Source organism: Dermacentor albipictus, chromosome 8 (genome assembly GCF_038994185.2).
Source record: "Dermacentor albipictus isolate Rhodes 1998 colony chromosome 8, USDA_Dalb.pri_finalv2, whole genome shotgun sequence".
In the NCBI taxonomy this organism is placed as follows: Eukaryota; Metazoa; Arthropoda; class Arachnida; order Ixodida; family Ixodidae; genus Dermacentor; species Dermacentor albipictus.
This window is the reverse complement of record NC_091828.1, coordinates 30,885,788-30,913,589: the sequence shown is the minus strand read 5'-3', so window position 1 is coordinate 30,913,589 and position 27,802 is coordinate 30,885,788. Positions and strand designations below refer to the sequence as shown.

Below are 27,802 nucleotides of genomic sequence, written 5' to 3'. Positions count from 1 at the left end.
GGTGGCACCAGATTGTTAATTGCAGCTATTTTCTCTGGATCTGGTGCGTGCGTCCCTGAACCGACAATATGCCCGAGGTAATGAATGTGGGATTGTGCAACCTGACACTTTTCCGGACTGGCTTTCAGCCCAGCCTTTTCTAGGACCTGAAGGATAATGTCGAGATGCTTTAAGTGCTCCTTCCACGTGTTAGAGAAAATGGCAATATCATCTAGGTATGCCGTGGCGTATGTCTGATGTTGCGATAAGAGCTTGTTCACCATTCTCTGAAAGGTCGCGGCTGAATTTTTTAGCCCGAACGGCATCACTTTCCGAACATATTGACCTTCATGCGTTAGAAACGCGGTGAAATTCTGACTCTTCTTTTCCATCGGCACCTGCCAGTACCCGCGCCTAAGGTCTATCACCGTAATGAACTGTGCTCTTCCCACTCTGAAAATCAATTCTTGAGGATTCATCATAGGGAACGCATCCACTTTGGTGACGGCATTTAGCGCGCGGTAACCTACACATATGCGGATTGTCCCATCCTTTTTCCCTACGCATACTACCGGATGCGCAAATTCGCTTTCAGTAGGATAGATCCGTTTCCAAGCCAAAAGTTCACCAACTTGCCGGCTGACTTCTTTCCTTAACAGCTCAGGTATCCGATAAGGGAACGTCTTCCTTGGCTGGTGCCCTGGTTCTAATTCTACCCATGTCGACCCACATTTGCCATACCCGGAATGCCGTCAAAGAGTGCACGATGCCTTTGAAATACAGCCTGTATTTCCGTCTGGGAATCAGCATCTAGATGAGCAACCTTTTCGCTTGCCACCGCCAACTCTTCGCGCCTTATAGTTGTAGGTTGCGGAGCATATTCTACCTCCCCAAAGTCATGGTCCTGATCGAAAATGACCCCAATATGGCTGACTCTTGCATAGTATGGTCGAATGTAGTTGGCGTGAATACTTTTCACTTTACCCTCTACTGTTTCAACCCGATAAGAATGCCGTCGCTCACGTCCAACCACTGTGAACGGGCCCAGCCACTTAGGTGCCATCTTACCATTCCGATCGTTGTCGAATACCAGCACTTTATCGCCAACCGTACAAGCTTTGTCTCTGGTGCTGCGATTATACGCACCAACATAGCTGTCCTGACGTGTTGCACTAGTTAGCTCAGCGATATTAGCAGCGGTCTCGAGTTGCTCCTGAAGTTGCTGTATATACTTAGCGGGGTTCTCTCTTAAAGTTGCAGGTACCGTCAGTTCTCCGGTCCACGTCCGCTGTAGTATTAGAAGCGGTCCCGTGGGGTTTCTTTCATACAACAGACGGAATGGAGCCACTCCGGTAACCTCACGGGGAACTTCCCGATAAGCCGATAATACAAGCGGGATCAATTTGTCCCAATTCTTCGAGTCTCTTTGAATGACATGGAACAACATGTTTTTGAATACCCTGTTCCATCTTTCTACGACTCCATTACTCTCTGGGTGTTCTGGGGTCGAGAACCTTGGTGCGCAACCTAATTTCTCGAGCATCGACTGTGTGAGCTGTGATTTGAAATTAGTGCCCTGGTCGGAACAGATCATTTCCGGAACGGCAGTGCGACTGAAAATTTCAATCAACGCGTCGCAAGTCGCCTTAGCTGTCAAAGAGCGCAGTGGGACAACCTCTGGCCACCTTGTGCAAATGTCCACCAAGCATAGCGCGTACCTATGGCCTCTCGCTGACGGTGTGTCTAAGGGTTCAATGATATCTACGTTGACAATTTGAAAAGGGTGCTCTGGCCTAGTGAGAGGAGTTATAGGTACTCTGTCCGTGCGACGCCTGTCAGAGCGAATTTGACAATCATGGCATGAGCGACAATGCTCAAATACCTCCTTCTCCATGCCAGGCCAAAAAAAATTATACCTAATGCGCACTTTAGTTTTCTTCGGGCCTAGGTGCCCTCCGCATAGTGACTCGTGAGCCAAATGCATCACCTCACTGCGCTTGTCTTTCGGAACAACTAGTTGTCTCACTCGGGTGCCTACTATTGAGTCCCAGTGGTATAAGAGTCCATCAGAGACGAACATGCCGGATTTCCCACTCCGAGCATCTTCCCACCCCTTCTTTAAGGTAGCGTCAGCTAGCTGCAATCTGCGGAACTCTTCTCTCTGGCTTATTGACGCATCCCTCTCTTCATCAATTAGCTCAACTTCTCCAGAAACACCTTCCTCCTCCAAAGTAACGTTGCAGGCTACTGCCTCGGCTTTCTCATTTCATCGCTCTATCCTCTGAGCAGGCTGGGCCGGTGCTACAGTGGATTCCAGAGAGCTGCTGGCCCTCAATAAATGTTCCCAATCTTCCTTGGTCAACAAACAATCTGTGCCCTCGACGAGCTCATTAGTCAACGCGCAGAGTTGGTCAACGTTCTGAGGTTCCGCTGCCATTTGCGGGCTATTTAACTTTACCGGCAACGTTGCTAGCTTTGCCTCAATAGTTTTACCAAACGCAGACACCAATCGTATCGTGCCTGAAGGCTCCACAATACATTGCGGAAGCAGACTCTCGCGTATGACAGTTATTTCAGTCCCCGTATCTAAAATCGCATCTGTGGATACGTTTCCGCATGAGATCGGGATCAACTGTAGGTTGGTCATGCCTTCACCTTTGTGTTTCAAGGCCTCTACCTTTGCAGTAAGGACTCCATCAGGTATCCCACTTCCCGTCTCGTCGGCTATCACCACCCTTTGTGTACTCGGCCTTGGTTCGGTAGCCTTCTTTGGCTGGTTTCCCTTGTCACTAGACTTCGGGCAATCCTTAGCGAAATGGCCTGAGCTGTGACATACGTGGCACTTGAGGGCGCTTTTCGCCACTCGCGTCGGCTTTTGCCCCATCTCTGCCGCTGATGGCTTTGAGGCATATCCTTTGCCTTTCGCTTGTTCCAAAGTTTGCAGTACTTTGGCAATCTCAGGTGGCTTAAGCCATTCCTCGCCTTCTCGTAGCCTCACGTACTCAAGACCCTCTATACTAAGGCCCGCTTTTATACGATCCGCTACCATGAGTTCTGCCTTAACTTCTACGCTGTCGGCCCCTCTTACTTGAAGGTAGTAGGAGAAATACGTTTTCACTCGCGACGCGAACTGTGACCACGTCTCCTCCTTCCGCTTCACTGCTCTCTCAAACCTTTGCAGATACTCCGCCGGAGAAAGCTTCAGTTCCATCAACACTGCCTGTTTAACTGACTCGTAATCTGTACTCTCCTCCTGGTTGAGGTTACGCAGTAGGTAGCGAACGCGCTCAGTTAGAGCTGGCATGACTAAATGCACGCGACTCTCATACGGTACCCCGTAAGTAGCAAAAAGTCTTTCTACCTCCTCAAACCATAAGGGTACATCCGCGTCACACGGCAGGCGGAACCCTTTCAGCACTTTTGCGCATTGCTCGACGGAGTCGAAGCCCATTCGCCTCCGATCGCCCCGCTCCGACTCAGCGCTGGACGACGTGCCATTGAGACGTTCAGCATTCGTCCTTGCCTGCAACAGCCTTTCGTACTCAATCTGAAGTTGTATACAGGTAGTCTGAGCATTGAGCCTTTGAATTTCAAGTTCAAGCGTTCTTGTATCATTCGGAATTTGCAAAGGCTGAGATGCCTGCTGCGAAAATTCCTGGCTCTGACTGGGTTCTCTCATTTCATTTCACTTATCGGAATTTAGCCTATCGTCATTTGATAACTCCCGATTCCGACCCATTTCCGCCACCGTCGCACCCTCAACTCCATTAGACTCCATTGTCTCTGCGCCCCCGCGTGTCCTCACCATTTGCTCTACGCATCAACTGCCATGCCAACTTGAGAAAGACGCAAGAAATCCTGCTCATCCTTTGCTGAATGCACTGTCGTTTTCGGATCTCCTCCACGGTGCCGGGCTTGACTGCTGTGGGATCTTCTCAAAGGTGCAGGAGGTGCTCGTTGGATGACTTGATCCTTTCACCACTGGTCCAGGATTCGATGTTGTAGAGCTCGCTGATCCTGTCGGCTGCGCCAGTTAAGTTTTGATTGTTCTTTTCTCCTTGAAGTCGACCAAAGTCTCTTCAAGGTGATTATCGGCCTTGATGAAGCAGGAGGCAGGTTGGAGGTAACAAAACTTGAAGATATATTGCAACGGAAATATTTACACAGTCAAATACACAGTGAGCAAAAGAACACTGATACAAAACACACAAGTAAACAGCGCCTTACTCTTCTACTCTCTCTTAAGTTAGAGCCTAGGACAACTGTCACTACATACGACGAACTGAGTCTCACTGTTCTACCACTAAGTGGTTACGGCCCAGACTAGCGTTGCATCGTACGGAGTCTTACTGTTCTATCAGGTTTAGTGATTACAGCCTAGACTGAGGAACAAGCGCCTCGTCTCGATTGTTATAGGGGAAAGAGACAAAGAAAAAGGGCGGTAGGGTCGTTAGCCCATCCCACGGAAGCAATTGCCAATGAGAGTTGACAGTTTCTTAAGCCACAACCCAAAGGGATGGGCTTACTCTCATAAGTGAATCTATTGGAAAACCACCCTGTTTTCCCTCTTCCCACATCTTCTTCTCCCCCTCCTATTTCCACGTGGTCAGTGACGGCCTCGGCAAACACGCCAGGCATGCACGATTTATTGAGGCCATCTCGCACCTCAGCGGCGTTTCTAGCCAGCAAGGGGGCTCGGGCGCTGGTGTCCCAACACTGCGTACCGTAGTTCCCCTCAAGGTTTTTCCTGGTAGAAAAATAATTACCGCTGGCGGCATCCGGACTCGGGTGCTCTTAAAACGACATTCTCCGAACGCGGCCTCAGCATGCGCACCGCGCCCCTCTCCGGCGCGCACTGCATGTTGTAACACGACACCAAGCGGGCTCTCCCCAGCGCTCAAAACAAGATGCACGTGGCTGCCGTCCGAATGCGTAGGGGCGTGAACCCCCCGCTCCGTACGCGCCAGACGTGGTCAACATTGGTAGCAGCTGCGTCTCTAATTAGCAAGGGGACTCAAGAGCCGGCGCCACAACGTCGCGTATACGACCGTCCCACTCGAGCTTTGTCCGCGTGGCCCTATTATGACCATCGGCGGAATGTCAACACAGCGCGCGTAAAAGCATGTTCTCCGAATCCGTTTTCCGCCTCTACACCGCGCCCCCCGCGGCGGCGCGCGCCTCGGCTCGTCACCCAACACCACGCGGGCCGTCCGACCCCTCAAAAACAGAAACGGTTGCCGCCCGAGGCGCTGGGGGTTGGACGCTTCCCCATTCACAAAACGCATGGGCAACTCGCGGCACTGCAAAAGTATATACAAAACAATCATGCAGCCCTACGCCGTCCATTTTGCCTGTTCGACGATGAGCGGCCTAACAGCGTGCATACAGAAACAAAGCTCATCAGACATAAGACAGAAGTTTGGCGGTCAGCATTACTGCTACTACCTCACAAAGCAGCGCACGTGCATTACAGTTGTGCACAGAAAAAGCACAAAGCACTTTGAGATGACAAATCACACCGCACCGCAAACGTATAAGCACGCGCTATCGTTGGCTATCAATTATGGCCTCCGGCCAATAACTCGAAACAGCGCGTTCCAACACTTACCCGAGTCAGCTCGGGTGGCGCAGATGGACATGATTATGGTCGTAAGATTTCAACACCCATATCGTAAATACACTTCATAGGTCGCCATCTGCGACGACTGTTTAGGTTTTGTGTATCGAATTACGCTAACTATTGACAGAAGTACCGAAAGTCCAACCTATGCCACCCTTACATATGCGCATTTTTTCGTCTACAGCGCTTATATTTGCAGCGGCGGGCACGGCAAACTTACTGAGCTTGCGAAGACTAAACTTTGGGAACACGTTTTTTTGTAAGATTGTTGTTACGCAAAAATTTGTTCGTAAGTTCCCATAGAGAATTCCGCCCCTTGTTTTTTACGGTATTATATGGTAAAACTACCAAAAATATATATTTGTCCTCAGAGCATGAAATCTACGTTTACATACCTACACACACTTTAAGAAAGCGGAACGTCCTGTGCTTTCTTTCGCGGAGTTGGACACGTCTACTTGCTCTTCTTTCATTCAAGTAAGTCCGGCCATTGAAGAAGAAAGTGAAATCGTTAACTGGGCTTGCCCCGGAGTTATCAGGGTGAACTGTTGTACGACCCCGGAGACAGCGTAGTCTGGTGTCGCGTGCATCACCTTGCTTGCTGGTTGCGGATTGGATTTTAGAACTTAGATTTAGATTTAGGCTCCCCAGCAAGGCACGCAGCTAAGACCTTGCTGATGAAGAAAATAATCCTTGGTGAAATCTGAAACAGCCGCCATAGTACGTAGGGATGAAATTTCTAGAAAAGGCCAGCTCTTGGTCATTGTATGTTGCGCTTGCTTGACACCTGAGAGACACAAAGCCGTCGCTATCATTTTCTTACGCCGAGTAGAAAGGCGATTAGAACATTTTTTTAGCAGCGTTTACCGTCTCCAATTTACCGTCTCCATAAAGGCATTTCACATATCGTTCGCATGAGCAAGTCATCCTGCAGAATTAGTTTGGTTGGTTGGTTGGTGGAAAGGTTGGTTTGTGCATATGTCTTAACATCTTGACCATGTGATCCATGCCAGAGCAGTAAAATGGGAAATCGGGCTTTGTTAATATTTAGTAAAATAAAATATACTCCACCAATAGAAACCAACGATTCGTTGTTAGCACTAAGAATATTGGATTAACAGGAAAAAATGATAGAAGAACGCAATGGTGGCAACTGTAATTAAGGGATCGAAGGAGCTGAAGCCGAAAGTTCAGCTCACAAAACTGAAAAAAAAAAGGAAACGCCTCGTCATTGCGACAGCAGAATTGCATACCTTCGAGCTTTCTTCGCTGAAGGAGATGCCATTATCCGCTGTACAACCATTTGGTCAAGACATAGTCGATATATTGCCAGTGCTGTTGTTCCCACAATACAGGACCATACGTTTTCGTCGATGGTCAAGTTGAAACTGAAACTACCAAAAGAAGTAACGTCGGCATTCGCTCATCCGGTGTATACGGCAGTAGTATCATGTTGCGAATTTGGTTTTATTGAGCAGACTGCGTAGACATGAAAGACTCCTCTTAATACCACTGTACCTGGCAACGCAAAGACGCGTACAAAATCGTGTCGATGGCATTACCATTACCTAGAATAAAGGCACATTTCGGTCATATATACTCCATTTATTTTCTGTGTATAGTTATTTGTATAGAAAAACCAGCAAAATGTGAAAGGTGTAGCTGTACTGCACTAGTAAAGCTGCGCTGTGCATTGGTAACAAAATGGGTTCATCGTGTCCACAAAATGTAAAACTTATATTCGGGAAGCGACAAAATATGAACAAAATTAGCTCTTTTCTTGTTTTGTAGAAATACGTTGTTATTAGCACCTCCAAATAAACAGTGGATGCATTAAGTGCCGACGATTGGGCACCAAGTAAACTGCATAGGAATTAACAATGTCTTGTGGCGGTGTGCAGATTTTGAAAGTCCTTGAGAGAGAGAGAGAGAGATTATGGGGTTTTGCGTGTCAAAACCACCTTCCGATTATGAGTGACGCTGTAGTGGGGGACTCCGGAAATAGGGACCGCCTGCGGTTCTTTAACGTGCACGTAAATCTACGTACACGGGTGTTTTAGCACTTCGCCCTCTGGGAAATGCGGCCGCCCTGGCCGGGATCCTTGATCATGGGAGATTATTAAGGATGGTAACGGATTTTATGGGGTGACTGACTTTTTTCGTTCTTGAAAGTGACAACCTAGAGACCGACACAAACCCCAAGAAAAAGCTGTTATTAGAGTCAAGCTACACAAGGCAAACGCCAAGCAATATAAGCTCTTCGAAAGGCAACCTCCGCGCCATGTATGTCCATGGCCTGCGTATTGCTACTAATAAGAAGAGAAAAGAACACCGTGGCGCAACCGTACCTCCCTGTCTCAAGCGCCGACACTACCCACCTCTCGTGAGGTTGTGGCTAACGTTAATACTGGGCAAACAGAAAGGCGTCCACCCCAGTCCTTCCCGTCAATCAAGGATACAAGGAAACATAGCAAGGTGGCTATCTGGGCTAGTTAGTGATTCATACAAATGCTAAACAGCGCGAAAAACACGAGGACGAATATTAACCAGACTTACCAAGCGCTGTCCCAAGACGCACAAACACTCGATACCGTTCAGGTTACTTCTCTCAGAAAAGGGATCCTGGCAAAATAATTTGGGACGGTTATTACAAGGCAAGTTGCAACCCCCCCCCCCCCCCCTTGTACCTTAGCTTATCCATGACTGAAAATTCAGGACAGGTCGTGGAATGTTTGATGCAGTAATCACACTGCTGCATCAAAGCTTCCACGGTTGCCATAAATTACCTGCATTATTCAAGAGATATACTGAAGGACTCTGAAGAAGGTATTGATCATTCAGGAGTTTTGCAATTCAGAAAAATGGCTGGCATGAGCGCTCGTGGGTTACTTCACCTCTTCGTGCCTCACGTCCGCTTTCGTGGAATAAAATGGGCGTATCTATATTCAGAAAGAGGGGGTTTGAATTGTGTCTACCATAGCACTGGGTGTGGTGACTTGTGTTGGCACATGAGGGGCCGAAAAAAGGACGACTACGTTCGGTACAGATATCAGAACAGTGTTCTCAGCAGCTCACACGTGCTCGCTAGAAGCCACGCCTTCTATTCACATCCGCTCATAGTAAATTCGTAACCAAGGCAAATGTGCAGCCACATTTCTCAAGTGCTTTGGACAATTCTGCCACCACGCCTAAGGGGGGGGGGGGCGCATTTTCTTGGAGCAGGTGAAACGTCTAGAAAGAGCAGGTTACCCAGGTTCCTTCTTTCTCTCAGTAGCTGAGCCAGTGCATCGGGAAAAAAAACAGCACGGAAGCGTTGGTGATTGAGGGGTACAAAGGTCAGCCGAGAAGGTCAACAAAATCACGGTCATACCGTGCATACACTGCATGCCCCATCTGTCAAGCAAATAGGACAACGCTTTGATGTTAAACTTGTTTCCAGTGCTCCGAATACGCTGTCTCATTTGGCAAGCAGGAACTATAAAAAAATGCTGTGTCTCTCGTAATCGATCATGTGTCAGCATGAAATGGCTACCGGCAACGCAGATTGGTTAAAATAATTACGGCAATTACTGAGAACCATCTCACAGCCATCTCAACCATCCGCGGCACCATGGATGATGCCAACCCAGTTACCCAGCCTGGCGCCATCTCTCAGAGGAGGCGGCGCAAAACCCGCGCCGTGGAACTCACGGATGGCTGGTGTTGAAAAGAGCACAGGCAACCTTGTCTGCCTCAATGACAAAACATGACAATCAAGTGTTTGGTGCACTGTATCTGGTGTTTGAACGTCGCGCGATTGGAAATGACAAATAAAACTTCAGCGTACCAGAAGTTACAGCTTGAGTCGCAATTGAACAAACAATCGGAAGTATTCGGAAGCAAAATTTTTTTCTAATTTGTTTCTGCAGTAACTAGCATATGTAATGCGGTCCTGTGCTTCATTTAGCGCTACTCCGTATCCCTTAGTACTTACAGGCGCCGACAAAAGTGCTGACGTACGCGTGTGACGTACGCCGCTTGTGGTGATTTTACCCCCTAGAGAAGAAGAAGGAGCACGGAACAAGCGTTTCTACCAACGCCTCTGCGTGTTCCCCGTCGGGGACGTCCACCTCTCACGCCATGGTGCCTACAGCATCATGGACTCCCTCGAAGGTCGACGTCTTCGATGTTGTTGTCCCTACAAGGAATGGTCCCGAGACCGTCGTCGACGCGACGGCCTCAATAGTTGGCCTCTCTGAGAACTACTGCGTTCAGCACATGGTAGGCCTCAACTTCCAAGTCACCGTCAAGAGCATGGCTTCCATGACTCTAATCATCGATGCTGGCTGCCTCGTCATCGGTGACGAGCGTTTTCCTGTCATTCCCGTCGGCCCGCAGGTAATCAACGTAACCTGCCTCTTTTTGCCGTCCTTCGTTCCGAACGAAGTCCTCGTCCAGGCACTATCACCAAACGGCAAGGTTCTGTCTGTCAACCCTGGTCTTATGAGTGGACGACGTGGCATGCTCACGGGCACAGGCTTCATGCGTATCGAAATGAGTACCACAACCTCGGTCCCCAATTATGTGCGAGTCTCTGGTCATCGTGTGACGCTTGACTACCGCGGCTTGCAACGCGTGTGCCGTCGATGCGGCTCCAGCGACCACTACCGTGCACAGTGCACCACAGCGTTCTGTGGCCGTTGTGGTGTCCATGGTCATGAAAGTGACGGATGCGACCGTCCTTGTCGGCGTTGCCGGGATAGTCACCCTACGGTGGCGTGCCCTGTGCGGCGTTCATAGGAAGACGCTGCTACTGGAGCCTTTCCCCCCTTATCGCCGGCGTCAACTGTGGTTGCGACTGTGCGTGACGCCGTAAGCAAAGAAATTGCACTAACACCGCACTAACCAGCGTCAACAAATGAAAAAGAAGAGGCATGGAGCTCGGGAAGTCACAACGCGCCATGTTCACCGGCCTCCTCTACTGAAAAAGAAGACCGTGACGTGGCGGATCGCAACACGCCATGTTCACTGGCCTTACAAGCAGCGATGGACACGCATGCTGTGGGCTAAAGCGCCTTCACTTCGACTGCTACCACCACTCCTCTTGATCACAGCAAAGTCTTAAACGCAGATAAAGCACCTGAACCTGCGATCACTACAGTCGATATATCCACGAAATCTGCTGCGGCTTCATCCGCCTCAATTGCATCTCCTGCAACTGCGCAACCATTACATCTGAATGAGACACCAGCTGCCGAAGTTGTCGGTGACGATGAAATCAATCCCGCCGCCCTACAGCTACCGACATCACCCTCATCAGAAAACAGCTTCAGCCACGGAGTTGATAGCAGCGTTGTACTCTCGCCAAGCCTGGATGAACTCGACATAGAAATGGCGGCCCCACGAGACGTAAAGCGCGCTCATGCGTCAGCCTCTGGCTCGGACGGCGGCCCGGATCGCCGTGGCGAGTTACAGCGGCCCAAAAAACCTCGGCCTTCGAGAGGGCTGAAGAAGTGACGCGTGCACTGCTTAACCCATGGACTTATTCCCGGGGCGACGACTTGAACAGCACGACCAGGTCAGTTTCTCGATACATTGAATTAATTATGGCTGACACCCTGAAGAGTATTTCATTAAATGCACAATGGTTCCGAAGTCCGGTCAAACAAGCCGAAATTATCAGCGTGGCCCGCGCAAAAAATTGTGACATACTGTGTTTACAAGAAACAAATTTTTTTCACCCTTGGACATGTCCTTACTTTCAAACGCACTTTCACCTAGACTGTTTCTTCTCCTTCGCGACATCAGGATCTAGCGCAGTTGGTATTATTATTTTCAACAAAGCTCTCTTGCGAGATCATCATGTCCTTTATGATGGGACTGGGCGAATATTGGCATATGATTGTGTACTGTCTTCATTTAGGTTACGGATTTTGTGCATATATGGACCCGCGCAGGCCATTAAGTCCAAGGATTTTTTTCGTGACCGGGACGTGTATTTCCTTGACGGTCATCACGTGGTGCTTGTTGGGGATTTTAACTGGGTCTTAGACACGCGAGCAGATGTGCAAGGCCCGGGCTGGGGTCGCCCTGATTGGAACGCACGGGAGTTGCGTCACCTCGTCCAGCATTTTTCGTTGCTGGATACATATATACTTTTTTATGGTTCTTTATTTGCCTGGACCTGGTGAGGTGGTGCGTCGTCAAGCAGGTTAGACCGTGCCTATGTGCCAAGCAGTTTAGCTCAGTATGTCACCCTGTCTGATGTGATAACGTTACTTTTATCTCCTGTTTATATTTCTGATCACAAACCAGTTATACTTGAAATTCGCTTCCCTGCTTCCTCATCAGTAAAACCTTGGCGTCAAGACATACGCGTTCTACATGACGCGCGCTCACGCTCTTGCTTCTCAAGAGTCTTGGGCACCTCTGTTTCTAGATCTGACCGGGAGTCATAGGATGCACTCAAGATACAGTGGCGTCTGGACTGTTCAATTGAAGGACGTGCACTCAGACGACGTATGTCAGAAGAACTGGCGGGTACTGCCACGAAGCTCCGCATCGCCCTTCGGGTCACTAAACTGACTCCGTTGGTGCGGTCATGGCAGCGTGAGCTGCGGAGGCGTTTCCAACGCCTCATCGTGCTGTCGACTTTGTCAGCTGATGCTTGGCGATGCAGACGTAATCCGTGTGCACACCCCGAAGTTCTGCGCTTTTCAAGAAACTCGCTTTTTAGACAGCCGAATGCATTCGGTACTGCGGCTCCAAGAGCACTTCCTGTTACACCACCTCCCACGCGTGATTATTCGCTCTTTGTAACGCATTTTGAAAACATGGTGCATACGACCATGCAAATAGATCCTGGCTCTCGAGGATTTCTTACATTGCTTAGCGGGCTGCCTCAGGTTCCATCTGAGGTAGCTGACCGTCTTTGTGCGCGACCCTCAGCCGAGGAAGTGAAGGCAGCATTATCTTCCATGAAGCGTGACCCGGCCCAAGGGCCTGAGTGGTTACCCGTTCAGTTTTATGTAACGTTCTGGGAAGATATTGGTGCCACTTCCATATCTGTTATCAGCCACTGCTTTGAGAACATGGATGTCCCGTTTAGTTTTCGGGACGCTCGTATTGTGCTGATACCTAAGCATGATCCGTCATCAGTTCGTCCAGAGGAATGGAGGCGAATCACGCTTCTCAACGTTGACTACAAAACCTTCACAGTTGTTCTCACCCGGCGCTTGAGAAACCTGATGCCTTCCCTAATACGACACCATCAGGCATGCTCAGTCAATGGCAGAGAGATACACAGTCTTAATGACACAATCGTGACATAATGACATACACGCTGACAAGGTCGGCGCGTGGCCTCTTAGTTTCACTAGATCAAGAAAAGGCATTCGATCGCCTTGAACATAACTACATTTTGAACGTACTGACCTCGTTCGGCTTTTCGTCAAATTTTGTTGAACTTATTAGGAATACCTCTTCAAACATCCGAAGTACACTGTTCCTGGATGGTCGACAAAGTGCGCCGTTTCCCATTACTCGTGGCGTTCATCAAGGGTGCCCTCTATCCGCAGTACTCTTTGTGCTCAGCCTTGAACCATTTCTGCGCTCAATAGTGAGAAACCCTTACGTATGCGGTCTCCCACTGCCTGGTAGCGGTGCTGTGAAGGTGACAGCCTTCGCCGATGACATCACACTATATCTCAAGAATGAAGATAGCTTAACCCGTAGCCTTCGAATTTTCCCTGAGTACGGAAGTATTTCAGGTGCTGCGCAAAATTTTTTCAAAATGTCGTTATTTGTTCATTGGTTCACCACAGACATGCCTAAGTCCCCTTTTCCCTCTTCAAAAGAGCAATTCTCATCGCATTTTAGGCCTTGACTACACCTCTAATGGCATATCAGACTCTGTGTGACTCTCAATTCTTGAAGATGTAAGGCGAAATATTGAAGATGTTCAAGGCTATGATTTAACCCTATCAGAAAGAAGGTACTTAGCGCAGTCTGTATTTTGCGGCCGACTGTGGTACGTTTGTGACGTCGTACAGCTACCATTACGGGTTTCTAGGTCCTTGCAGTCCCTTCTTGGTGCCTTCTTCTGGTCGGGCAGTACAGAACTGGTCTGTCGCGAGGCGCTTCGGCAACCACGCTCTCGCGGTGGCTTCGCCTTCCCATCCGTGCCTGTCCGCTGCCAGCTGCTTGCTCTGCAATTCCTGCTCCGTCTGTTACAGCATGATCGGTGTCCAGCGCGGGAACTCGCTTGCTATTTCCTTGGCCCAAAAATTCACTTCATGTTACCGGGCGCACACTTAAATTGCGGACCACAAGTGTTAAATGCACCTACATTTTACCGTACGGCCATGGCATTTTATCGCCACATACAACAGGTATGTCCTGATGTAGACGTTCTCTAAAACCGTGTAGTAGATACTATGTCAGCCTTACTGCTTCCTCTAGTTCCCCCAGCCTGCCTCGCACGTTCCAATATTGTGTCGTGACATGTGATAACGGCGTCATTTCTGCCTGGCCACCTACGCGACTTCATGTGGCGTCTAGGGTGGCAAGTGCTTCCAACTCGGGACAAGCTTTAGCGTTGGGGCGTTGCCCCATCTTCGCTGTGTCGCAGTTGTCCCCTTCAAGAATCCAATAAACATGTACTGCTGCAATGCGTCGTTGCTAGGATATTTTGGAGGGCCGTGCATACTGGTTTTCATGGCCTTGGAGTTAACCGCTTTATTACATCTGGTCGCTGCTCACGTGGCCGCTTCGCGCGACTTTTAATTGCTGCGGGGGGCCTTCTGTATCTGGCGTAACTCGTGCGAGGCAGTTGCCGCGGGACGTCGTCGCCACGCTCTATTTTCACTAATGAGGAGGCTCTACTCTGAGCTGCTGTCGTTTCTGTCGGAGGAGTTGTTCTTCGTTGGAGAAGAAGAGTTCCTTCGACAGTGGTAATATCGTTTCCTGTCGGTGGCTGATGGGTGCGTATGGCTGAATTTTCGTCAAGCCTGCACTCTAAGAAGAATCCCGGGGAAAACGGGAGTAACTGCGCAGTTAGTCCCAAAAAGGGCGCTTTCGTCCCTCAAGGAAGTAACTGCATGGATGTGCGTGCCGTGTGCAAATTTTGGAGAGTAAGTGTTTAGTCCCTGGTCGGAAAGAGAGCAACGGGAGGACGAACGGCAACAGTTACTCCCCATGTGCTCCGCTGTTTTCGTCCGTGTCATGCAGTGAAGCGGCAAAAACTGTATTGTCTATAAATCGTGACTAGTCCAAAATTTGTGCACTGTCTATTGAACTACATGCAAAGCAGCACTTTGCCTCTTCGTTAGAAAATTGCGTGAAATTTAAAGTTAGAATGTGAAGAGCCATGCCCTTCGTGCGCACACCATAAGTGAGCGATACACATTAAACGCGCAAGTCATTGATAGACTGCCAGATTTTGCTGGTCAATAGTACCTAGGTTCCTTTCATTCCAAGGAGAGTACGAACTTAACTGAAGCGATGTGTAGCTCAAACGGGACACACTAAGCGACAGAGCAATCATCCGTCTCTGTCGATCGTCTTAGGTGCCCCATTTGAGCTCGCTACATGTTTACACCGCCTAGTGCCTCAGTTTAAAGCACCCTAAGAATACTCGGGCTGATTTCTTTTCGCACTCGCTTATGGTTGCAAGTACACTCAACGTTACACTCTCCCCGCACAGCATACACAAAATGCCGAGTAATTTTTGCATTGCCGCGCCTGCGTTCTGATGCTTAACCTGTCTCAATTTCCTACCCCGCCAAACAATCTGCCGTGGTGCAGATATATAACACACTTTCCATGAAGTACTCATGTGCTGGGGCTTCAACAATGCGCTTATGTCTAATATCCGTACGCGTTCGCCACACACTGTGCATGCACAAAAGCTGTGCACAGAGTGATCCGCCTGATTGACTGAGTGCTTTGGACAAAGTGACTAGCCTACATAGGTGTTATCACACCACACTGATCCGGCATTGACTAGTTGTTTTTTATGGCCATTTAATACTCGCATTGTACTTTCTTTTGCCAAGCCGGTAATAAAAAAAAAGAATCTGCCGTGGTGCAGTGGTTAGAGTAGATCACTTGGGATGCCGAGGACGCGAGTTCGAATCCTACTTTCGGGCACCTTTCTTTTTCAGCTCAGTAATAATCTTTATTAGGGTATAAATGCCGAATTTCATTAATTCCACCTTTGCGGAGCATCGGAAATAATAATCGTTACTCCCTTGAGGAGCATCAGAAAAGAGCAGCTGTTAGTCCTTGGAGGAGTATCGGCATGAGGAGTAACAGTTCATACCCTCGCACTTACCCCCTCAAGGGAGGAATGGTTGTGGCAGATCAGTTGCTCCCCTAAAAGAGTAACCTCAGTGCCCCGTTTCGTCCTTTTCTTCTTAGAGTGTGGTTCTTCTAGCCAGACCACCAGAAGTATTCATTTAATGCACATAGAATGCAGGTACCCATGATTTCTGTGTGTGTGTCCTCTCGTATACATGATCATTTTTGTATATACACATCTCGTGCACATCACTTCAAAATTGTGTAAAGTGTTCTATCACATCGTCATTCTACATAGCCATTGTGTACACTGTATATATTGAAAATAATTTTGTACGTGTGGCATTTAGTTTATGTGTAACTGTGCCTTTCCGTGGGTATACGTGTTTAGATGTTGGTGCGTGAGGACTCGGACATTACTTACGTTGAAAACGTGCTGTGTTTCGTTTCTTACATATTATCGTCCAGGTGGAATTGTGCCGTGATTATCACTCAGCGCTCGTATCGTCAATTGTCGAAATAAACTTTTTCTAAACACTGCCCACGCAGCGGAAGCCGGAGCAACGGCAAACTGCATTGGACCGCCGTCTACAGGCAGCATCTGGGATCACGTCTGCCGATAATAAAGGCCACAAATTGGCTGTCTCGATCCCAGATGCCGCCTGTAGGTGGCGTCGCGACGCAGTGTGCCGCTGCTCCGGCTCCCGCTGCGTGAACTGCATGGAGTATACTACTTTTGTGGGCGCTTGTACCTGTGTTGAATTTCGCACAATACTTTTCTTTCACGTGTCAGATTGGCAAAACGAGAGGTTCTGCTATTTTCCAGCACCAGGATTTTCCCGTATCGATTATTACATACGCGTTTCACACAATGATATCAGGAAAGCGCATTGACTCGCGTAGCAGCTACAAACTTTTTTTACAATATATATGCCTGCGAAAGTATATTCCAACTTTTTGAAGTTTGAACTACACATGCTCAAAACCGTCTTGAAGGGCATTGGTATACCGCAGGTGTCAGATGTATTTCTACATCTTGAGCAGCTGGGTGTAAATCAGCGTTGAAAAATAAATAAACAGCGAGAGTGAAGCATGCACACAGCAACAACGTACCATAGAACACTAAAGGTTTCGTGACTGTGGTAGTATTAGTTGGGAACATTCAGCTTCAGTATTAACGAACACGGGCACGAAAGTAATTTGTTCAGATCCTAGAAATACATTCCAAAGTTTAAACAAACTGAGTGAATCAGGCTAAGACGCCCCTACAAAATTTTGGCAAATCGATACCAGCTCAAACGAGGAGTGCTTAACGCGTAATATTCTCAAAAAAGCAAGCAAAAACTAAAGAGAACGCTTTATAATTTGGATTCTTAAGTAAAATACCTTCACAAGTGCTAGAAAAACAACTAAAAAAATATCAGAGAGCAAATAGCATGCATAATGATACTGCGGACAAGGAATTGACGTCTTGTGGTCTACTTATTTTTATACGCCTAATTGCGTAAGCGCCCGCATTAAGGAAAACTAAAAAAATGCTTCAAGATACGCTATGTAATGCTTCCGCAGCACACACGCCTCAAAGGCAGTCGTGAACAGATTCTTGATAAGTGCCGCATTATAGTACCACTCTTCGATGTTCCTGATTTATACTTTATGTCACGTGGGCGCTAGATGTGTGCTAGTACCATCTCTACCTCCAGGAGAAGAAACCGCAGATAATATACCCCGTTATTTACACGAGTAAAGGGAGTAAAGATAGCTGCAAATGAACATCAATGTTGCCGGAGCACACATTTGCGTTTCCCGCTTTATTTTTTTTTTGTATGCCACGCCACGTAGGCTAGTATCAAATATTCAATTATGCCATACAAAAAAGTCAAAAATTTTCTATAACTAATATTTTATCTGTATTAAGATAACATGCTCCTTGACAATTGGTTGTGTGCATGTCAGTTTAAGAAGTGCTACTCCCGTGCCTGCTTTCGTTCATCCTGTGATAAATTGTTCGCTTTTCGACGCAACTGCTTCTACTATGTATACTATGTATGCTGGACGCCATTTATTTTACGTTTCACAAATAGTATTCCTGGGTGGTCAAAAATTATTGAAAAGTTGCATGTTCAACGCTAGCCTAAACAAAGGCAAAATATAAATTGACTGGTCCTGTACAACTAACAAGCATCAACTTTTAGTAAAGAAAACAAACCACGCTAATTGCTATATCTGTGTACACGCAAACTCTAACATTTTTTATATGTTGTAAAAAAGGAAAAGACCATTTTCGCTGTGCTTTCAAAACCCCTACTTACTCTCCCATGTACATCCTGATGTCCGTATCACTCAGTGGCTGCACGGTTGAGTTTGCAGACAGCGAGTCCACCATGATCTTTCCAAGCACAATGGTAGGGCCGACCAAAATAATAATGAACTGCATGCAATCCGTCCATACCACTCCACGGAGGCCTCCCTAAAGAAATCACATAGCGCGTAAGCAGGCACAAGTTCAGACGAGAGGGGTACTTTAAATTTCCTCTCATAATAAAGACCACATTCTTGCCTTAGACTTCCTACGCTTCCCATATCCAACATTACTAAAGACTTATAAAATTAGGCAATCAATATCCTCACATTTTAGAGAGGCAGTTTATTTAAGCGTAATATTTTCGAAAGAGCAAGCAAAAGCTAAAGAGTACGCATTCTAATTTGGATTCTTAAGTACAAGTACCTTCACAAGTGCTAGCATAACAACTACAAAAATCAGAGAGCATATAGCGTGCATAATGAAACTACGGACAAGGAATTGAGGAAAGCACAAAAGACCGCTTTGTTCTTATTGAGCCAATATATTTCCGAATGAAGGTAATAGGTAAAAAATAAATCGGAATGCACATAGCGTGGTTACACACCAGCTGGCAAGGAAGCCAGGAAACCACAAAAGACCACTTTTGTTCTATTTGGCTAATATATTTCCAAACCAAGCTAATAGGTACGATGATATTTATGTTCCCAATAAAGAAAAATGTAAATAAAAATGGAAGGCACCTTGCCACTGCATGGAAGGGAACCTACAACCACAATTGGGAACTGCGGCGATCTTCCAGTTCATGTATTGTGAACGTTTCATTTTGTTGGACTGCCACCTAAAGGCATATTTAATGGAGTATTAGGAAGAACAACTACAACTCATGGTGTTTGTAACGGATCTAGACTACATGTTAAAGCCCATGCGTCACGTAGTGCATGACGCATGACCGAAGAGCATGAAAGTAGCCGATATTTCCTTCTATGCATAATGAGACATTCGCGATTAGGGAGCACACAGTGTGAAAATCAGACAGACTTGGAAGAGGCTAGAAGAACAAGCTCTGACTTTCAACAGACGTTTACTTGAAACAGGAGGGAGAATATATAGCGTAATTTTACTGTAAGTACGAATGTCACACAGCCATGACAGTAAAAGTGGGGCATGCAATTATTCAAATATTTCACTGCGAATGCAGTAGGGAACATTGACAAATTAGTTGCGCGCTTCGCATATCTAATATTCGATTTTTAGGATATGAGCGCCTTCTCTGAATGGCCTGGCCGTGATCTGCGCCTTTACGTGCGATGTTTATCGGTACATTAGCTCAACCGGACCGATCGAACTGATGCACGAACAGACGGAACAGCAACATGAGTGCGCGTGGAAAGCACATGAGCACGTGCGAATATTCGGCCGATTAGCCACCTTAACGCAGGCTGATCGCAACGCAAGTTCTGTCACCAAACATTTAGATTCAAGCCATTCCGAGCTCTATACCCATACGCAAGCAGAGAGGCGCCCGTGATCGCGGTAGTTCTCGGCTGGGCGGCCGCGGAACCTAACAATATTTCAATGGCCGTTAATCACTGATGAGCTGCCCCTGGGAACATCGTGACGACAAGCTTTCTCCTACGGTTTGCGGCCCGTTGTCACATCGAACAGTGGCGAACAGTCACGGCCACACCATTGGTAACACTGCCTATTTCGTTGAGCACAATCGGTGCTACGTCATTCGTAGTCGACGACTAAATTTAAGGCTTCTAGTTCGCCGCATGTATACTCCTAGCAGTCGCGCGACCCTCAGAAAGCGGACAAACTGCCTCACCAAAGAAAGTGAGTGCATTGGATGTCCACTGCGTATTTCGCGGCTGCCAACTTCTGGAAGTACCGCACGATGGCTCCTTGTGCCTAACGCCGTTCCTTGGAGCACAGCAGTGTCTTCTCGTAGCGACGTGTCATAAGACTAACTTTGGCTTTACATGGCAAGCTCGGAAAAAGCATGCGACAGCACGCTAATCCCCGGCTGAAGACGCATTTACACAGGTGGGAAATGGCTGCAGAGCAGGAAAAAAAACGAAAACGAAGGGGAAGGGGCGCATCGCGTGAACTTGCCCTGGGCCTCCGCATTTGAGAACTGTTTACCATCGGCACCGATGACCGCACAGAGTGGTGCCCAGTAACCGCAGCGGTAGCTTAGTGGCTATGGTGTTGGACTGCTAAGTACGATGTGGCGTGATTGAGTCCCGGCCACCGCGGTCGAATTTCGATGGGGGCGAAATGCGAAAACAGCCATGTGCTTAGATTTAGGTCACGTTAAAGAACCCCAGGTGGTCCCAATTTCCAGTCTCCCAATATGGAGCGCGTCATAATCAGATCGTGGTTTGGGTATGGAAAACCCCATATTATTTAGCGGTGCCCAGTGACGTGATGCACATTCCCCGATTTTGTCGACTGCGCAGAATGGCCTTATCTAGGTGATTATATACCACAGAAACCACATGCATAAAATGAAAGAACAATTGCTATTTTCTGGGAGAAAACTCGAAATGCATACTTTCTATAGAAGACTTTCAAAGGATTGCCAGTAAACGGGCCCTGAACCCTGTTTTATCTCAGTCGAGAAACGCATTCCAAGTTAAATTAGACTATTTCAGAAAAACTTTGCTGAACAAAGTTCAGCAATATGTTGCGAAGAAGCTGAGTTTTTGGCCATCAAACATACCTTTGGCGGTGCTTCCGCTCCATCCACAATGATTTGCACTGCGAAAGCTACGGCGGAGCAAGATGTGCCAAAACGCTCGGCCTACTGAACGTTGCCATGGTGCGCAGTTAAGAATTGAGTCTGAGTGTTTACGTAAACACCATTATTTCCGATTTTGGGGCCCAAGACGCGTCCATGTGCAGGAATTCTGGACATTATCCGTCGGAACTTTACAGAAATTAACAAAAATAATTTAATGGGAAAATTTTTTTTTTTCAAAGTTACATTTCAAAATATCGGCCGCTGGTCAACTGACTACAAGAACAGGGTAGTCCCTTCTAACTACGTATGTATTTTTACACTTAATGGGAACAAAGGTGGTGCGTAAAAGCAGCTCAGACAGGGGCGATGAAGTCCCACAACATGAGGAAATCCTTTGCACCCTCCAGGCAGAGGGCGCATTGACTTCAGGAAGCACCAAATTTAAACCGTGAAAGAATTTATCACAGCTGGTATTGAGACGATAATGGTAGAGGGAGTGTTATGCAGTCTGTTTGCACGCGCACGTTTTTGAGAGGCAGCCGAGATGGTAGAGAGTGGTTATGCGTCTGCATGTCTTGAGCTTGCCTGGGTACGGTTGTTTGCGAGTGTGCGCTCTGTGTATGTGTGTGCGGACGTGTGCCTCGGTATTTGCGTTTGTATGCGCGCGAGTGCGTGCGTCTGTGTGTGAGCGTTCGCGGCGTGTGTGAGTGCCTGCGTGCGCGTGTGCGTGCGGTGTGCGCTTGCTTGCGATGCATGCGTAGGCGCCTGTGAACGTGTACGCATGCCAACATGTGTTTTCGACTTTCAGCATGCACGAGTGCGAGCAAATGTGTGCTCGTTTGTGTGCGCATGAATGACTTTACGTGCGTATTGTGTGTGCGTGGGTGTGTGTGCATGCGTGCGCGCGTACGATGGATAGAGAGAGTACGTGCGTGTGAGGAAGTGAGCGTTTGTGCGCGAGGGAGACAGAAAGAGTGTGTGTGTATGAGGGGGAGAGAGCGTGTGTATGCAAGAGGGAGATAGAGAGCGTTTGTGTGTGTGTGCGCCTGCTAGTGCCTGCGTATTTGCTTATGCATGCACAAGATTGCGTGTATGCGTTTGTCAGCGTTCGCGGCGTGTTTGCATACGTGAACGTGTGCGCACGCGTTAGTGCACGCGTGTGTGCGCTTGCGTGCTTGCGGTGCATGCATGGCTGCGAGCGAATGTGCACGAGTGCGACCGTGCGTGTTAGTACTACAGCATGCATGCCTGGGGAGAAAACTCAGCGTGTTTGTGTGCGCATGGATATCTGTGCGTGCGTGGAGAGTGTGTGTGGGCATGCGTGTAAGGAAGAGCGTGTGCGTTTGTGCGAGGAATAGTCTGTGTATGCGTGTGCGTGCGAAGGAGTTTGTGTGTTTGCTGGTGTGAGCCAACATTTTCTTGCTTCCACCTACTCTTGGAAGCAAACGTGATGTGGAGACCATTAAAACCCCTATTTAAATCCACGAGACCAGAACAAATGACACTGCATTTGTAGCATTATCTCTTTCGGAAAGCGAAACCAACAAAAAAAAAGCGCCTGTGACGTCAGTATTGCCGCCTTTGGCTGGCACGGCCCCGTAAGAAGCTTCCAAGCGGTTTCCCTTGGTGATCTTACTTCTGTCAGCGGCAGCGTAATGTGTTGAGGGCAATGACGCTCTAACTCTGCACTATCATGAAATCGCGTAGCGTTTCTGTGACTAAGCAAGCTTTTGGCAGCGCACGATAGTTGCTACATTAGCGCTTCGACTTTACACGGCTTGTCTTCGGAAAAGCAATGTGAATATTAATCGACAGTACGGTAGGTAATGCACGGTACGCTAGACTTATTACATTTCGTCGGCGTGGAAATGCGGCCTCCTCAACTGGCATTCCAACCCACACCCTCGGATTTAGCGGCGCAACGCCAAAGTCACTGCTCTAGTGTGGCTAGAACTGCAAGGCATGAAAACTGGCCTCTCCAAGCTTTTCGGGATGCGCGATCACTTCAACGTGGCACTGTCATCGCGGGGGGGGGGGGGAGTGATAGAAGAGCAGTGAATTAGGGTCTGATTAATCTTGCATGAGTAATCGACAAAGCGCACAACAGAATGTTCGTGGACTGATGTATGATGAGGACATTCTGCCACTAGCGGACAATGCCTGTGATTTAGACACTTGAGAATATTTCTAGCAACGCAGCGACAGACCTCGGTCTTGAGTTTCGCATAGAGAAATCGGTAATTGTGATCTTTCATGAAAAGATAACTAATTACATGGTGCCAGTTTAACAGTAAGTCATACCCATAGTCCAACAACGTGAATACCTACGCGTACATATATGAGGTGCCCCACGCAACTTGAGCCAAAAAATAAAAATATGTAAATGCAACGTAGCTAGACAGAACAAAGGTAGTGTTGTTTGCCGTCGCTTGGAGATACCCAGATTTTTTCTGCCTTTCACCGGCTGTCTGTTGCTAATAGCGTGCTATATAAAAGTGGTTTAGCGAGCGTGAAAGAAGCAAATAAATCCACGCAAAAATGCCGCAAGACTGGACGCTCGAGGCACTTTACGTGTATTTGTGGGCTTCGTTCGCTTGCGGAAAAACACTTTGATGTGGCGGAGCAACAGAAATCTGCATCGGCAGTTCTTCATGTTCCTCTACGATTTTCTCATTTACAGTTTCCATATACTTATAATATTTGAAAAGTTGAATAATTAAGACTAATTATCTAATTAGGTGTAATATTTGAGTATCTCTAAGCGACGGCAAGCAACACTACCTTCGTTCTGTCCAGCTACTTTGCATTTATATATTTTTAATGTTTGGTTCACGTTACTTGGAACAACTTGAATATACGCATAGGTATTGACATTTTTTTACTATGGGTATGAATCTGTTGAATTGAAACCATGTAATTATTCATCTTTTCATTAAAGATCATAATGCACGATTTCTCTGTGCAAACTACGGCCTAAGTTCGTCGCTGCGTTGCCACAAATGTGGAGTCCACGTCAGAGAGAGAGTGATTACGGAGAGGAAGAGGAGCTATTGTTTGAAGCAATAAAGGGATTATCTAAATAATTGATTAGTGCAGTGGTAGGGGCGACCGCAGTTCATGGTAATAAACGCCTCCTGGACACCATTCTTGACAAGTATTTCGTCATCGGCCATACCTCCTTGCGTATTTCTTAGAGGCAGGCGTTGTGAATTACAACTCCGTTCTCGTGACAACTTACAAATTAGAGAACGAGTCGCACTTTTGACTCTTGAGATTGTGGGTATACTAACAACATGGGTTCAGCGAAACACTATTCTAAACAGGCAGTTTGGAATAGCGTAGCTTGGCTTACATGCGTAGGAGAGATAAGTTACATAAGTTAAACATAAGCAACACCACTGCATGTGCGCGTCCCTTCAGAACAGGGCCGTATCAAGGGGGGGGGGGGGCTTATGGGGCATCAGCGTCCCCCCCCCCTCCTATTTTTTTCGGGCTATCACGTGCTGCCGACCAAAACAACTCCTGGCACTGGAAATCATGCTGCATTTCGTCTAGAATTACCTTTTAAATTCTCAAAAAGACATTTCAGCGCGGACATTGTGAGATCTGGCTGGATTTCGCGGCAACGTCCATACACCGGGAGTCGCATACCGTAAGGCAAGGAGCCCCATCCGAGCCCAGTTTCAAGGCATTATTGATGGCGAGCGGGCTCATCACGGCGTCTCGCCGAGGCCGCAGAATCTACGCAGCACCTAAATTTCAACTCTGAAACTTTATGGGTATAAAGTTCTGAGAAACTGGCTGATGTACACTGATTTTTCTAATGTCGTACATTGGACCATACAACGAGAGAAGCCCAATGAACACACTATCAGACAAGTTGACAAAGCACGCAGTGAGGTCCGATGAGCCGAACCGTTGTGTTGGTTCATTTGTGTCGTCATGTCGCAGAAAAGAATACCAACTTTCGTTTTTACCTGCGCCAAAGCATTCATATCGATATACTAAAGCCACCGAAGGTAACTACGTTCTTATTCATTTTTATAATTTGATTTCTATACGGAAGGCACATTGAGCCTCTTCATTTTTTTTTCGGTACCCGCGGCTCCCCGGGAGCATCCAAAGCGGATGTGTTTTTCTTGTGTTGCCTCAATCACTGCGCGGCCCACTTCGTTGCGCGTTCGTTTTTCTCTGGCCGAGTGGATTTTTGTCTGGCAGAGGTTTGGACACTTTCTGGTTAGCAGGCTAGAAAACAAAACAATGCATCGTCGCTCGCCGCCAGCACTGCGGGGACTCGACGTATTGCAATGCGTTCGCTTGAGCGCAACCTCTCCGCAAAGTCTTGTCCCACCGGTGTAAGATACCGAAGAGTATGTGTATGGTTCTCTGCACCAAGCGTCGCATATTTACTTCGCTATTCGTTCGATAGCCACACTAGGAGCGCAAAGTAGGCATTCCATGGTGGCCAACATGCTTTCCTTGCGATTTTTTCTATTTCCGTGCCTCCTCCCTGTGGTATTGAGCGAAGGTGGAAGTCAGACTGCAGCCGTACCGAAGTAAAAAGTCGTTTATTTAACATATACAACCAATCTATATAATTAAGAACAGAAGCGCCCCCTGGGGAATACAGAACTGAAATGAATAACGAAACTGAATATCACATAATCCCTCCCTTATTTTTAGTGGTTAGTTGTTAGTAGGTATTAGTAAGGAAAGCCCCAAAGCATGCACACTTTATTTATTTACACATATTTACAACCTATGTACACAATGTCAGGCCACCAACTAATTGGTCTGATAGTCACGGAGCCAGGCCGGTGGCCGGCACTCTCGGGTCGGCCGCCGCACTGGCGACGGGCTCGTGGACTGCTGCTGCGGTATGCCAGGAGACAGTGCCTGCGTCCTGGGTGAAGGAGGCTGTAGCACGGCAGGCTGCAGCACATCGGGAGACAGCTGCTGCGGCGTGGCAGGCTGTAGTGCCACAGGAGACCGCGGCTGTGGCGTGGCAGGCTGCAGCGCATCAGGACACCGCGGCTGCGGCGTGGCAGGTGGGCTTGGTTCCCAGGTGCCCCTCTCCGGAACCCTGGAAAGCTTGGAGGCATTCCACGTGCGGCCGTCTCCAAGTCGGAAAGAGGCTGGTCCCCTCCTCTTGATCACCTCAGTTGCTGAAGAAAAGGCGCTGTCTTCCTTGAACCGAACGGATGGTTTTGTGATGCGGACGAAATCACCTACAGCTATCTCAGTCTTCTTGGCGGCTCTCCTTTTGTCCGTGTAGTGCTTGCTGCTTTGCTGCTGACGCCTAACCTTTTGACGATGTCGCGCCAACTCCTTGGCTGGGTCTTCAGCAAATGCTGGTGATGGGAAACCCACAGCATTCAGCCTGGTCCGGGGCATTCTACCATGCAGCAGAACTGCTGGGCTGACTCCGGTGGTGGCGTGCGGAGTACAGCGGTAAATGGCAAGGTATCCTGTGACAGCTTGCCGGAGTGGTCGCCTTTCGAGGAGTGAGACTTGAATGAAGTTTTTCAATGTGCGATTGAAACGTTCTATTTGCCGATTGGCTTGGGGGTAGTATACTCAAGAATGTGAAAGACTGATGCTTCTATGTTGCAGGAAAGTTATGAACTCACGCGAAGTGAACTGAGGTCCATTGTCACAAACGATCTCTTCCGGGTAGCCTTAACGAGCAAAAACACTTGTTAAAAAGTATTTCACGGTGCTCGTGGACACTTCGCTGCAAAAATACGCCTCTGGCCACATAGAATGGTAGTCAACAAGCGTTACAGCAAATCTACTGCTGTAAGCGGCATGCTCCAATGGATCAACGATTTCTAGGCCAAGCTTTTGCCACGGTCGCTCAGGCCATTCAACAGGTTGCAATGGTGCTGGTGATGTTTTGGCGGACTTATCTGCCTCAAGGCAGATATGGCAGTTTTTTACTGCCGTTTCCGCTTGCTTATCCATTCGTGGCCACCAGAACCGCTCACGCAGTCGCGCCTTCCTGCGCGTGACACCCGGATGTGTCTCGTGCGCGGTGCCGATGATCCGTGTGGGAGGACGGAACAACGAGGCGCTCTCCACGCAGAAGCAGGTTATCGACAACAGAAAGTTCTTCCCGAGTGGCGTAGAATGGTTTCGCCTCTTCTCGTATGGACTTGTTTGGCGGCCAGGAACTCAGCACGAATGACGTGATGGTTTCCAGGCAACTGTCGTCGAGGGCGGCCTGCCTGAACTTCTCCTTAGTCACGCAGACTGGCTCAATGAACGAGACCATTTCTTCCTGCTTAGCAATCTCTGACTCCGAGGTAGGTGCTGGTAGCCGAGAAAGTGCATCTGCTACAGTGTTTGTGGACCCCTTGCGGTATTCAACAGTGAAATTGTAGCAAAGCAGTCGTGCACTCCAACATGCGATTAGTAGTGGGAGTCTTGCATGTCCTTGTGACGACAGCACGGACACCAGCGCCTGGTGGTCTGTTCGAATTGTGAAATGGCGATCCCACAGGTACGTATGCCATCGCTCACAAGCCCAAATGCACGCAAGAGCTTCTCGTTCCCCGACTGAATATTTTCTCTCTGCAGGCGACAGTGTACGAGATGCGAAAGCGACTGTGCAGAGCTCGTGGCCACTTTGTTGCTGCAGGACTGCTCCCAGCCCACAGTCGGACGCGTCGATCAACGCAATTACTGGCAATGACGGATCGAACATCTGGAGGACTGTAGTCGACGAAAGCATTTTTTTTTGACCCTCTGGAAGCTGCTGTCTGCTTCGGCAGACCAGATGAATGGCTCATTTTTGCGAAGTAAGACTCTCATAGGCTCAGCCACTTGTGCCAAGTGTGGAACAAACTTGGAGTAGTATTCTACGAGGCCCAGG

General features: G+C 48.1%; 1 protein-coding gene across 2 annotated transcripts in view; it reads right to left on the bottom strand.

Annotated features, from left to right (window-relative positions):
• The window catches only part of LOC135912816 (sodium-coupled monocarboxylate transporter 1-like), a 161,365-nt gene that overhangs the window by 59,052 nt on the left and 74,511 nt on the right, over positions 1 to 27,802 (bottom strand). Inside the window, exons 5-6 of one of the 2 annotated variants that reach the window (XM_070523223.1) lie at positions 18,190 to 18,347; positions 6,853 to 6,993 (exon numbers count right to left, since the gene is read on the bottom strand). In XM_070523223.1, the coding sequence (XP_070379324.1) occupies positions 6,853 to 6,993; positions 18,190 to 18,347 (299 nt within the window). The remainder of the gene's footprint in view (positions 1 to 6,852; positions 6,994 to 18,189; positions 18,348 to 27,802) is intronic. The other variant, XM_070523225.1, reaches the window with a different exon arrangement.